The sequence below is a fragment of the Populus trichocarpa genome, chromosome 17, assembly GCF_000002775.5.
Source record: "Populus trichocarpa isolate Nisqually-1 chromosome 17, P.trichocarpa_v4.1, whole genome shotgun sequence".
Taxonomy (NCBI): Eukaryota; Viridiplantae; Streptophyta; class Magnoliopsida; order Malpighiales; family Salicaceae; genus Populus; species Populus trichocarpa.
The window spans coordinates 14,352,122-14,364,605 of record NC_037301.2 but is presented as its reverse complement, the minus strand read 5'-3'; the positions used below and the strand labels follow the sequence as shown (position 1 = coordinate 14,364,605).

Below are 12,484 nucleotides of genomic sequence, written 5' to 3'. Positions count from 1 at the left end.
TTATGCTTAACATATATATATATATATATATATATATAAAAGTTGATATTAATGTTAGTGCTTCCCTTTTTTAAATTAAACTTCCCTTTTTAAAATTAAACTTCTTGTAATTTCTTTTTATCTAAAATTTATTAGAGTTCAATGCAAGTGTTATCAAATTATTATTTATGATAATAATTGTAATAATTTATTTCAACATTATTATTTTACAATTAAAATATGAAAAAATTATAAAAACTTTATTTCTCACCTCTGTAATTATTATTATTATTATTAAACTCGGTCAGCCAGACAGGTTAACCAGATAACTCGTCAATCCAACCCTTAACTCGAGTTAAATTTTAAAATAAATAAATAGAAATTGACTCGGTAAAAGTCTGGTTTAATTAAAATAAAATCAAAATAATATTTTTTTATTTATAACATTATTTTAAATTGATTGAATCAGCCTAAATCAATGTGCGTAACTTATGACCTGAATTTTAGACTAGATCGTGGCTATATCAGGTTTGATAACTTTGATATATATACCTAGTCAAATAAAAAGGTTTAATTTAGTAGTGCTTAGGATAAAAACTGATATCTAACTCAGCTGAGAGGTAACTCAACTAGTCAAATCTTGAGTTTGTTTTTTAATGATCATAAGTACGAGTTCTTTTAAGGCTATTAAAAGTTTACATAGTTATTAATTTCAGGATCTATGAGATTAGTTGAGATGCACGCTTACTGACCTAAATATCTATAATAATCTTAAAAAAATGTTAAAAATAATAATAATAATTTCCAAAATCCAACTCATTAATATCATTTTGTTTTTACTGTTTTGTCCATGAGAGTTGTCGATCACTTCACTTCACTTCACTTGATAAGTCAGTCCCAATTTCCAAAACCAACTTGATCTCTACTTACCACCCCCAACAATAATCTACACCATCCATCTAATTTCTCCCGAACAAGAAACCTAAATCTGACGGTCTAGCAAGCACTACCTATGGGACCCACTCTCACCAATCTTTATCACTCTCACCAAAACCTGCCATGTGGCATGACATTATAAGTGACACCATACACCCTCCTGTCAGCAACCCATGAATTGCCACGTCTCCTAATCTAATCTGAGAATTACGGGATTACCCTTTCTCTCTTGTCACCTATCTCATGTGATCAGTTATTTTATCCCTCTCCCTTTGATTTCCTCTCACCTTTTCTCTTACTTTCTGTGGATCCAAACACTCCATTATAAGTTCTCTATATTTTCAGTTCTCTCTCTGTTTCTCTGTTTTCTCTTCGGTTTTAGAGGGAGAAGTGAAGACCCTTTCAATCTCTCAGTGAAAAAGGTTTGTTTTGTATACCTTTAAAGTTTTGATTTTTATTCAATTTTTATTTGTGGGCTTATTGAATTTAGTATGTTTTTATTGAATTAATGTTTTTAAATGAATTTTGTGTCTTTTAGCTTGATGGGTTTTTGGATCTAATGTTATTGTATCTGTTTAACTGGTTTCTTATTGCATGTTTAATAGTTTGGTGATGTGGGTTTGTTTTGTTTGTCTAAGATTTGATTTGAATTATGATTATCGGTAAGAGTTGTAGCCTGGGATCTAATAAAGGATTGAAATTTGAATTATGATGTTATTTTCTGTCTCAAAAGTTGAAGACTGAACTGGTTGGAATTTTTAGATGTGATTTGTTACTTGAATGGTTAATTGGATGCATAAGTGTTGGAGTCTTTTGGGATCTGAAATCTGAACTAAGAGATTGTGATGTTCAATCATGGAATCAGCTTAAGAAAGAGTGATTTCTAATTGACTTGATATAGGATAGTATAACAATGAATGAGTTGAAGAATGGCAATGATAATTGATCAAGGGAGTGAGGATTAGGTTTAGTTTCTGTATGTTTTGGACTTTTGATTATTAATAACAGGATCCAGTTAATATTTTTATCAATATGGCATTAGTTTCTGCTGGCACCGATGCACAGAACACAACTTTATCAATGTGAGGATCTGTTTTGTTGGTTAGGGTTATATAATTGACAATTAAATTGTTGTGAATTATTAAATAGTTAAGGGTAGATGCTTTAAAACTTATTTTTGTGGCTGAAACAAGGATTTAAATGAGGTTAGATTATGTTTGGTAATTCTGTGCAATGTGACCTATCCGTGTATTATTGCTTGTTTAAGGTTTTTTGGATGGTTTCTAGTGTGGCTTCATTTTTTGACTTGTTTAGCTTTTCGACTGCAGGAGAGAAGGCCATGTGAGCTGTTTGAAGTCCTGGAGTGAGATTGTTGTTTTTGCAATTTTGATCGGCTTTGTGGTTTTATTGGTGTGCACAAAATGGGCAAATGCGAGGGTTGTGGAAAATTAGGAAGAATGGTGTCAATGGATGATTCTGTGGATGCCTATCATTTCTCTCTTCTATTGTCTCCTGTTGTTTCTGTTTGGGATTGTATTGTCCGTAAGATGAGGTATTCCTTCAGACCTGAGTGGGTGTAGTTCTCAAACTTCTGAGATTTCATTAGTTTTTTATACTGAAATTAGGTAGTGTTGTTTAGTAGTAAACAAAGGGTGGAAAAGGAACAGATAAAGAAAAAAAGAAAGTTATAGGGAAATGTACACATTTTAGAGGAGTTCTCTTTAAGCTTCATAAGTTGAAAACAGGACAATATTTGGAGTTCAGTAGTTATGGATAGCATAGCATGTAATAAAGTGCAACCTGTTGTGAGGAAAGTGAAGAAGAAGCAGGTCAAAGGTGAGATGGATCGTCTCAGGCAGGCTGAGAAGAAGAAGAGGCGTTTGGAGAAAGCTCTAGCTACATCTGCGGCAATCCGATCTGAGCTAGAGAAGAAGAAACAAAAAAAGAAGGAAGAACAGCAGAGACTTGATGAAGAGGGTGCTGCAATTGCAGAGGCTGTTGCTCTACATGTCTTACTTGGCGAGGACTCTGATGATTCATGTAAAATTGTGCTAAACAAAGAGGAAGTTTTCAACACTTGGAGTTGTGCTGGCAATATTGACCTTTTCGTGGGTGAAAAGAGGCCATCTCTCCCTCACAAGGACTGCTCAGGGAATTCATTTGAAAGGATAGGCTGGGTCCCTTGTACTTATGGAACTGGATGCCAATGGGGGGAGAGGGAAAATAATGACTTAACATTTTCATACGAGTCTCTTCGAAGGAGCATGCCAGTGCAATACTTCGACGATGGCAGTTGGGGTACTACAGAGTTCTCAGCTGGACTTATTGCAGCACAAGCTGTTTCTTCTCTCCAGATTGCAGAGGATGCGCATGGGGATACATTTCTCTTTGATGGAATGCTAAGACGGTAGAGAAGCAATTCTCCGCTGCCTTTCAAAAATGAGGCACAGTTATTGTTCCAAAATAATGGTTTTGTATATATTCGTGAATGTCTTGCTGTCATTTATCAGATTTGCGTGTTGCTGCTTCTGGTTTGAACAAATGTTGCACTTGTTATCTCCTTGTGTTTCATCATGTCATTTGCTCAAGAAGCATGTTTAATTTTTTGTTACTGGAAACATAATTTTACTGGTACTTTGTTTTCCTTGTGGAACGATTTCTTTGATTAATTCTAACAAACTACCTTTATCGTTGACAGCTAAAGAAATAACGTCCATTTTATTGAGATTTTTCTTTTATTTTCTTTTTGGTTCAACGTTCGTTAGAATCATGTTTACATTTGATTCGCAATCCTCAGTTAAAAAAATATCAAAATTGTGACACAGTGATCTATCATGAGTTGGATGTATGGCATTGTAGCCTCACATCACTCACGGGGTGTGTGTAGTGTCTACTGCAATTTCTCTTGATATTGATGAGTAGTTCTCTTGTTAATGTATAGATGAAGGTGAACTCGTGGTTCTGTTGATAAGAACCCATAGTTGAATCGAAGGTAACAGTCACTCTGAAAGGAAAGGCTGGGAACAAGAACGGAATGCCGATATCTTCATCTGGGCCACGCTCCAATGGGGCTCACCAGCATCTACGTGAGCTATGGAAGACCGGGATGGCACCTGAAGTATTCATTGCTTCAAGTATTGAAGCAAGAGACCGGTGGTGCTGCTTCTATAATCCCACGGAGTGTCTCCTCGAATCCTCTCCTGTTTCTTCACCATCTCTTCGCTTGACAAGCCTTGTTATTAAACTTGGCCTAGCAAGTTGACGACTCGTTAATTTATCTTTTAACCAGTTCGAGTTTCAAATTAAAATAGATAAAGTATTAATCCAATAAACCTAGCAAAACAATTTACAGTTATATTATCAGGTCAAAACTTTTTTAAAAAAATAAAAATTTTAAAATAATAAATTTTTTAATTTATCCGGATTCATCCATTCAACCCGTAAACTAATTCTTGAGACAGAGGCCAGGTTTATCAACATTGCTAACAAGATTCCCATGATGATTGTTGATCTTTGTTAGGAGCTGGATGAGAAGACAACTAGGCATAGCACCTGGCTCAACCTCCATGGCAACCAATGAATTCCTTCCAACTTGTCTACTGTCCACTACTACAAGATAGACGTGAGTGATAACAATGTACAGGTTTCTGTATAATGTCGGCACCTCACTTTTCACATTTCTCTTGGGTTCGAATTCGAAGAGAGGTTGCCAAATACAAGTTTTCTCGGTATAAAATGATGGGAGAAATTATTTTTTAAAGTATTTTTTATTTAAAAATATATTAAAATAAAGATTTTTTATTTTTTAAAATGATATGAAACATCAAAAAAATTAATTTGAAATAAAAAAATTAAAAAAAATTAATTTTTTTCAAAAATATTTTTAAAACACAAAAATAAATATTATCATGACATATCTAAAATCCAGCTGAAGAAGAATTGTCTATGTCAGGGGAAAAAAAATGATTTGAGAATTTATCTAATCTTTAAATAAGAGGAAAAAAAACCTTATCCAATTGTCATTGATGATTTTGTGGGCAAGATTTTTGTTTTTACGTCAGGAAACGTTTTTGAAAGAAAATTGATTTTTTTTTATTTTTTCTTTACTTAAATTTTTTTTTGTTTTTGATATTTTGATATATTAATATTAGAATTTTTTTAAAAATATATTATTCTAATATATTTTTAAATAAAAATATTTTAAAAAATAATAAACAAGATACCAAACTAACTCTGAAAGTAGTGATTGAAACTACAGTTCTCCATCTCAACCCGCGCCCGCGCCTCACTAATTTGACAATCCATATAATTAGAAAACACGTTGGAAGTCAACATCATTCCTCTAAGGCCATGTTTGTTTCCTGGAATTCACTTTCCGGGAAACCACTTTCCAAACTTTCCTGTGTTTGTTTGCTATTAGGAAAGTTGGTCAACGGAAAACACTTTCCGGTCAACAGAGAACACTTTCCGGTCAACGAAAAACACTTTCGAGTCAAAGAAAAATTTGGTTTAGTTTTCAGGAAAGTGTTTTCCCTTTAGCTGTGTTTGTTTTCCGGAAAGTGGTTTCCGGGAAACCACTTTCCAAACTTTCCTGTGTTTGTTTGCCATTAGAAAAGTTGGTCAACGGAAAACACTTTCCAGTCAAAGGAAAATTTGGCTTGGTTTTCAGGAAAGTGTTTTCCTGAAAAATTTGGGCGGAAAACACTTTCCGGAAGTTGTGAAAAATTTAGAAATGTCATTATTTGCTGATTATATTAAATTTGATCCTCAAACTTTTGATTGCTATATATAATTTATTTTGTATATTTATTTTTCAATTCCATCTCTTAAAATTTAATTTTTATATTAATTTTGGTCCTTATTTTTATAATTGCTATTTGCTTTTTCCTTATCATTTTTTTATTGAAATTTTTTATCTATCAAATTTGGTCCTTATTCTTTTGATTGTTACTTATTTTATTTGAAATAATTTATGAAATGTTAATTATTATTATTTTAATTTATTCACCTTTTATTTTTTTTAATTTTTTAGATTTGATTTCTATTATTTTGATTATTATTTATTTTATTTGAGATAATTTATGAAATTATATTTTTTTTCAATTTCATTCTCATTCAACTTTTTAATTTGTAAGATTTGTTCCTCGTTATTTTAATAAACTTGAGAAAAATAAAACATTAATAAGTTATTTTCCAGCTCATTTTCCATGACATAACCAAACACTGGAAAGTGTTTTCCAACTTATTTTCCATTACACTACCAAACATCGGAAAATACTTTCCCGGAATTCACTTTCCCCGGAATTCACTTTCCAAAAAGAAACTACTTTCCAGCAAACAAACGGGGCCTAAGGATCTTGATAGAAGATAAAAAGGTCCTCTAGGTTTTTTTAGATTAAAAAAATGGTATGAAATCAATCGATGTTGAAAAGAAGGGAGATATCGAAACTAGTTCAACTACATCTCAGACCCGATCCAAAGATATACTTGAAAAAGAACCTGGATTATTTAATTAATATAGATTAATTATTTTTATTAAAAAAATATTATTTTATTTTTATTTAAATTATTGGTATTAACTTTATCAAATTTAGACTAGGTTTAATTAGATGAATGAAATTACAAGTCAATTTCAATCCTTTCATTTGTAGAATTTTTGTCAGATAAGTCAGATTTCTTTGATGAATCCACCGAAAATAGATGGAACTTAACAATTATAGTTCAAGGAACAACTATTATTAGCCTCCCTCACATCATGTCACGTAAAGAGAGAATTTTAGCACGACCCTATAATACAAGTAACAATTACAAGAAAAAACGTTATATGTTCTTACGTTATAAGCTCTTGCGGATGCAGCAAATTTTAGTGGAAGAAGTCACAGTCTTGACGCCCAACAGAACCCCGGCAAGGGTTGAGGCCACGAGTTGAGATCACTCAGATCATGTATTTTTTATACCAGAAAAGCATGTCCAGATTCCATGAGGATTAATGGTGGCATATGGATGTGGATAAGAGAAAAACACTTCACATTGATAATCTTTTCAACGTGCTTTGGTGCTTTTAGGCACCATCAGAAAAGCAATTCAGTTGGAAAAGCGATGAACAATTTTACAACGATACACAATGAATGAATCTTCGATCAGCTAGATGTATGCCTAAAATTCCGATGCAGTGGTGGTAGCTCTGGTTCTTGTTGTGAGTTCTGCCGAGATAGTTGATCTGATCCTTGCTTACTGAGTTGCCGCTGAAGCAGTACATCTTCATCCTGATCATCAACTTCTGTGCCACTAGGTTTGGCACCATTTGTGATGAGGTTTTTAAACCAGGATGCTTGGAATCTAGGGACTCCTGTGTTTGAGTTTGCGGGGGACTCAGGAGCAGATCCATTGCTGGAAGTGACACCCACAAGGAATCTATATGCAACTTTGCTGGCGGATACAATCTCAGTCTTGGCTTGTCTAAACTGCAATTAGCAAAACCACGCGTTTAGGGATTAGGGAAAAGCTAATCACGATAGGCAGGCTCTAAAGCCTACACCAGTTCATATGAATATCAAACTAATTCTTTTTCTTTTTGGTGATCAAACATCCAAGTTCCAATCTGATTAATCACCACTTTCAGGCCATTTATGAAACGGTGACAATAGAACATAAAGCCACTAGTAAAAAAAAGGATGAACCAAAGAAAATATACTGGATGCTATTTCACTGGTGCAGATTTAATTCACAATCTTCTGTACTATTGTTTGAAGCAGAAGAAGATACCGCATGTTTGATAAACACTAAGAACTACGTTCACATCCTCAATGATTTCAAACACAGAAAAATCCTAAAAAATAACTTTGTAAAAAAATAAACAGGGAAAAGCGCAGAAATATGGGAAAGTGAAGCATAACACAGATTGCACTTCACATGCAAACAAACAAGCATTAATGAATTACCACCTGTTATGAATTTTGTGTGGAGGGTGGGTGTACAAGAATATGGACTTTGGGTCTCTATAGCTCCAGTGAGTGCACATGTGGACTAATTACTTGAAGTTGACAATGGTAATCAACCCAAGTGCGGGATACAATCCAGGCAAAGAAAGAAAAAGAAATACAGGAGAACATCTCACCCGGAAAGCTGTATTTCCTGCTATTTCCATGGCAGCATCACCAGCATTGGCAAATCGATTGACCCAACCTGTCAGACAAATCACAGGAGCATCCACTTCAGGGAAATTGCAAAAATAAAAAGTGCTGGCACAACACGTTTGTTTCTTAAGTTGAAAAAGGTGAAAAATGGTTACAATCCCAAAGAAACAAGGGCTAAGCTTATAATTCATAGACAATTTACTTTATTATTGGCAAAGGAGCCGTAGTTTACAACTAAAAATGCGGGACCTGTGGTCAAGAGGGATGGGGCAGCACTATGAAGAAACAGAGCCTAGCCCACCCTAAGACAGAGTAGAGCACAAAATGCAGAATGACTCTTTTGTGATCTTCCATAATTACATGCTCCTCAGACGCTATGGTTAATAGTGCAGGTGCTTAGCCAAGCAACTTTAAAGGATTTTTGAATAAGGAAGCTTTTCCACACAGATTTCCTGGAGAATGGGAGGGAGGATGGGCGAGAGAAAAATCTTGCCAGGTTTAAGGACATTGTCAAACTCAAGAGGACATCTGACAGCATGAAAAATACACATAAATGTCTCCACATACTGCTCTATTTCTTGATCATGAATCTGAGTCTACTGGACAATTACATTCAGAAAGAGAACAGTGTTCCAGTATACAAGCAGAGCACACCAATCGCAATAAATAGCCGGCCAATTTATCAAGATTCAAGTTTTAGATATTCTTCTCAGAAAAATAAAAATTCTTACCTGGAAGTTTTGGCACACCAAGCCTTTCACAAAATTCATCACAGAAGTGATTACAGTTCTTGGCCAACAAGTCATAGTCACTTCCAGGCCATTCTCTACTAAGTTCCCGCAAGATCTGATTCACCTTAAAGATTGAAAAGCTGGTTTTTCCTAGTACAATTCTCTCACGGTATGTATACATTGGATTCTTTCCAGAAGGGCAGCTAAAAACTCCAGTTCCATGTTCACAAAACCCAAAAGACCATTCATCTTCTCCATATACCTGACATGCATAAAAGAAACAGACCTATTACCCTCAAGTCATATATTCACTTCATCTGAAGAGAATAATGGAAACAGCCTGAAAATAAAAAATACCAACAAGAAAGTAAAAGGTGCGACATAGTATTAAAATATAAGAGCTCAGTGTCTAGTTTAAGACATGAATTCATTTGTCTATATCTAGTCACCTTACTGCATAATTCAGTACTTGGGAACTAACTATAGATAACAGAGCTTCGTCACACTGCACGCGCAAGACATCAGTGGACTCAGTCTGTGCACAAGCTTGTGGTTTTCCATAAACAACTCCACTGATACTAGGAAACTTTACCTAAAACTTAATCACACGACAAATCCTTTTACAATGCTGAGTCAGAAAACTGAACTGCATCAAAAGGAAGCAGCAAAAAACATAAAATTCATGATTATGAAAAAATGTCCCCTCCACATATTGCATGTCAAAACAAATCCCCTCCCTCCATCCCAGCTTGACTTTAATCTCTTCAACACAGTCAAGTAATTATTGTTCAGGGAAAACCCAATTTACAGCACAGTTGAAACTTCCAGATCTTGAATGACAAGACTTCTAGTTCTATCAACACAGAGACCTCAAAACACCAATAATCCACCATATAAATGGCAGGGACCAGAAAACAGTAACTACCTCTCTCAATTAAAAATAAAAATTCCAACAAAGTTTAAAACTTTTGGCTTATTTTACCACACAATAATTCAATCCATAAATCAGTGACTTATTTAAGTACTGGAACCGGAACCAGAACCAGAACCAGAACCACAGATCTCACTTTCCACTGGAAAAACATTAAATCAAACCATTTCAGTAAATACTTAATTAAACCTGGATCTCTCTAATTTTACACTAACGCCACCGTCACAGCTGCAATTAAACAAACAATAGAGAGAGAGGGAGAGACCTGAACGGCGCTGTGGAAGATGCCGCCGAGACCAATAGTGTCTTTGAAGATCTTGTTGATGTTCAAAATAGTGTTGTTCGTCTTCTCCGATCCACTATTTGTCACGTCATATACATGCAATATCACCTCCGTCATCCTCCCCCTCTTTTTAACCAATCCAATCCAGTCCAAAAACCCTGACCCTACTTTCACCAAAATCACACACAGAAAAGCTCTCTGTCACTCTCTCTCTCTCTCGATCTTACTCTCTGCCTCGTTCAACTGCTTCTATTCAATTTTGTCCCTCCCTCCCTCTTTCTCGCTGTGTGCATGAGGAATTCGGAATTTTTAGATTTTGGCCTCGAAGTGCTAAAAAATTGCTTTTTTTTATTTGAAGAGAGATGAAGGAAGAAGAGTTTGATTATGGGAATCTAAGAAATTGTGCCTAACCATCATGATTTTTTTTTCTCTTTTTTTTGGGTTTTCAACTTTATTCCCTAACTAAAACTCTGCTTCAATTTAGTCCTTTTAAGTTTTAACTTTATTTTATTTTGTCTACATAAATAAAGGTAAAACCGTAAAAGGTCTAACCGGGGACTGATTTGATATGAAGCTAACTAAGCGGGGACTGATATATAGTTAATCCAATCTTTTTTTTTTGAAGGGAAAGGAATTGGATTTGTTAAATCGGTCCCAGATATTTGGGAGAATTATAATTAAACCCTAAAAGAAGGGCTTCTTTTTATATTTAACAACTGTCTGCCACTAGTGGAGAAGCCTTCAGTAATGATTAGGAAGAGTGGGGATGGGGATAGAGTAGGACCCCACCATGATGGCAATAGCATTTATCATATCCTCCAAGGCCAGTCTTTATCTTAATTACGATAATGCCCTCTCTTTTAGTTTGAATTTGAACTGGCCTTTATCTCTCTCTTTTTTTTCAATTAAGAAATTAAAAAATAAAATAAAAAATGTATTTTGGTTTTTATTGTTGTGAATTGAAAAGGATATTGAATGAAGTTCATAATGATACGTTAATTAATGAATAAAATTAGGAAGATAATAAACATTTTTAACAATCAAATTAATTTAAAAAAATGGAAAAGAATATGAAATTGTTAGTTTTTTAGGGTAAAAATTGTATTTCACAAATGATTTTTTTTTATGAATATTTAACTATATAGAAAAAAAACTAACTCGTTATAAAGGCAGCAGTATCAAACAAATATAAGTATATATAGTTAAATGGGTATACTAATATAATATACTCATATTTGTTTGTTTTCAGAAAAAAAAACAAACAAATATAGGTATATTAATATACTTATTTAAATAAATATCTTTTATTTTAATAATAGATATCCTTAAGTCATTATTAAAATCTTAGGTATATTCATAATGATCATATTTCTTAGTAATTGATATGAAATTTAGATCTTATTAACCATTGTTTTATAATATCAATCCCAAAAATTATATTGTTTATTCGTAAATTTTAAATCTAGTCCAAGCTATATTTTAAATTAAGAGGATGTTTAAAAATATAGTTATGGTTGTTTTTTAAAGTTTTTTTTCACTTGAAAATGCATCAACATAATATATTTTTTATTTTTTAAAAATTATTTTTGACATCAGCTCATCATAATATCTGAAAACATCAAAAAATATTAATTAAAATAAAAAAAATAAAAATTTTTAATTTTTTAAAAATATTTTGAAACGCAAAAATAAATAAAACTAAATTAAATAGTATTTAATATGGTTATACTCAGTTGACTTCACTATGTTATGTTTAGTGAACCTCATCAAAATTCTATTTGACTTTTATTGAGAGAAAAAAAATACTCAAAATGCATCATTTTAATTTTTTAAAAAAAACATTGTTTTAAACTGAGGAGCTCCAGCCTTAATCTAGGTTTAATAACTAAAAAGAAAGGGGACCGACTTTCTTAATTATCATCCTACCTTTTGAGTTGTATGTTGACGTTCGAAAACCTCAATTTTGAGACGAGGGAAATTAGACAAAATATTGTTAATTAAACAAGAGGGTTTATCTAAATTATACAGTCAGAGCTTATACGAGTTATGTTAGATTTCTTCTTGAAGAATGGCTATGCAGGGATTCTATGCGACTGTGATGGAAAGGGAAAACACCTCTCATTGCAATGTTATACCCCATGTTTGGACTTTGGAGTGAAATGAAGTGAGATGCAAGGGAGAAGATCCATCCAATCAAAATATTTGATGGTCAAAATGATCATTAGATATCATGTGCTGTAATAATCTTACTCTCAAAAAAGTATTGCCATGGCTACTTTTTCAAGTTTTGGTACAAGGAAGATGACACCTTACCTCATAGCTCTGAAGAATTATGACACTCCTAGGGTTTGATTAATATCTTTATACAGAAAAGATGACTCCTTGGCTTGTCCATGGCCATGAGCTCACAGTGAGCCTAGTCCATGCACTTCGGAATATCAACACAAAACACTCCTTTCATTCTCCTTGATCCTCGATGTATCTAGAC

The 12,484-nt window shown here is 33.5% G+C and overlaps 2 protein-coding genes across 2 annotated transcripts; one reads left to right on the top strand and one right to left on the bottom strand.

Annotated features, from left to right (window-relative positions):
- Window positions 1-1,105: 1,105 nt before the first annotated feature.
- LOC18106510 (uncharacterized) lies at window positions 1,106-3,568 on the top strand. Its single transcript, XM_006372377.3, has 2 exons — window positions 1,106-1,337; window positions 2,244-3,568. Exon 2 carries the CDS (start codon window positions 2,685-2,687, stop codon window positions 3,324-3,326), a length of 642 nt encoding a protein of 213 aa, XP_006372439.1. The 5' UTR covers window positions 1,106-1,337; window positions 2,244-2,684; the 3' UTR covers window positions 3,327-3,568.
- A 3,357-nt stretch (window positions 3,569-6,925) lies between these two features.
- LOC112324616 (uncharacterized) lies at window positions 6,926-10,463 on the bottom strand. The gene is made up of 4 exons (XM_024588277.2): window positions 9,979-10,463; window positions 8,783-9,044; window positions 8,033-8,100; window positions 6,926-7,379 (listed from the first exon to the last, which is right to left on the bottom strand). The coding sequence occupies exons 1-4, from the start codon at window positions 10,111-10,113 to the stop codon at window positions 7,056-7,058; spliced, it is 789 nt and encodes a 262-aa protein (XP_024444045.2). The 5' UTR covers window positions 10,114-10,463; the 3' UTR covers window positions 6,926-7,055.
- Window positions 10,464-12,484: the final 2,021 nt, after the last annotated feature.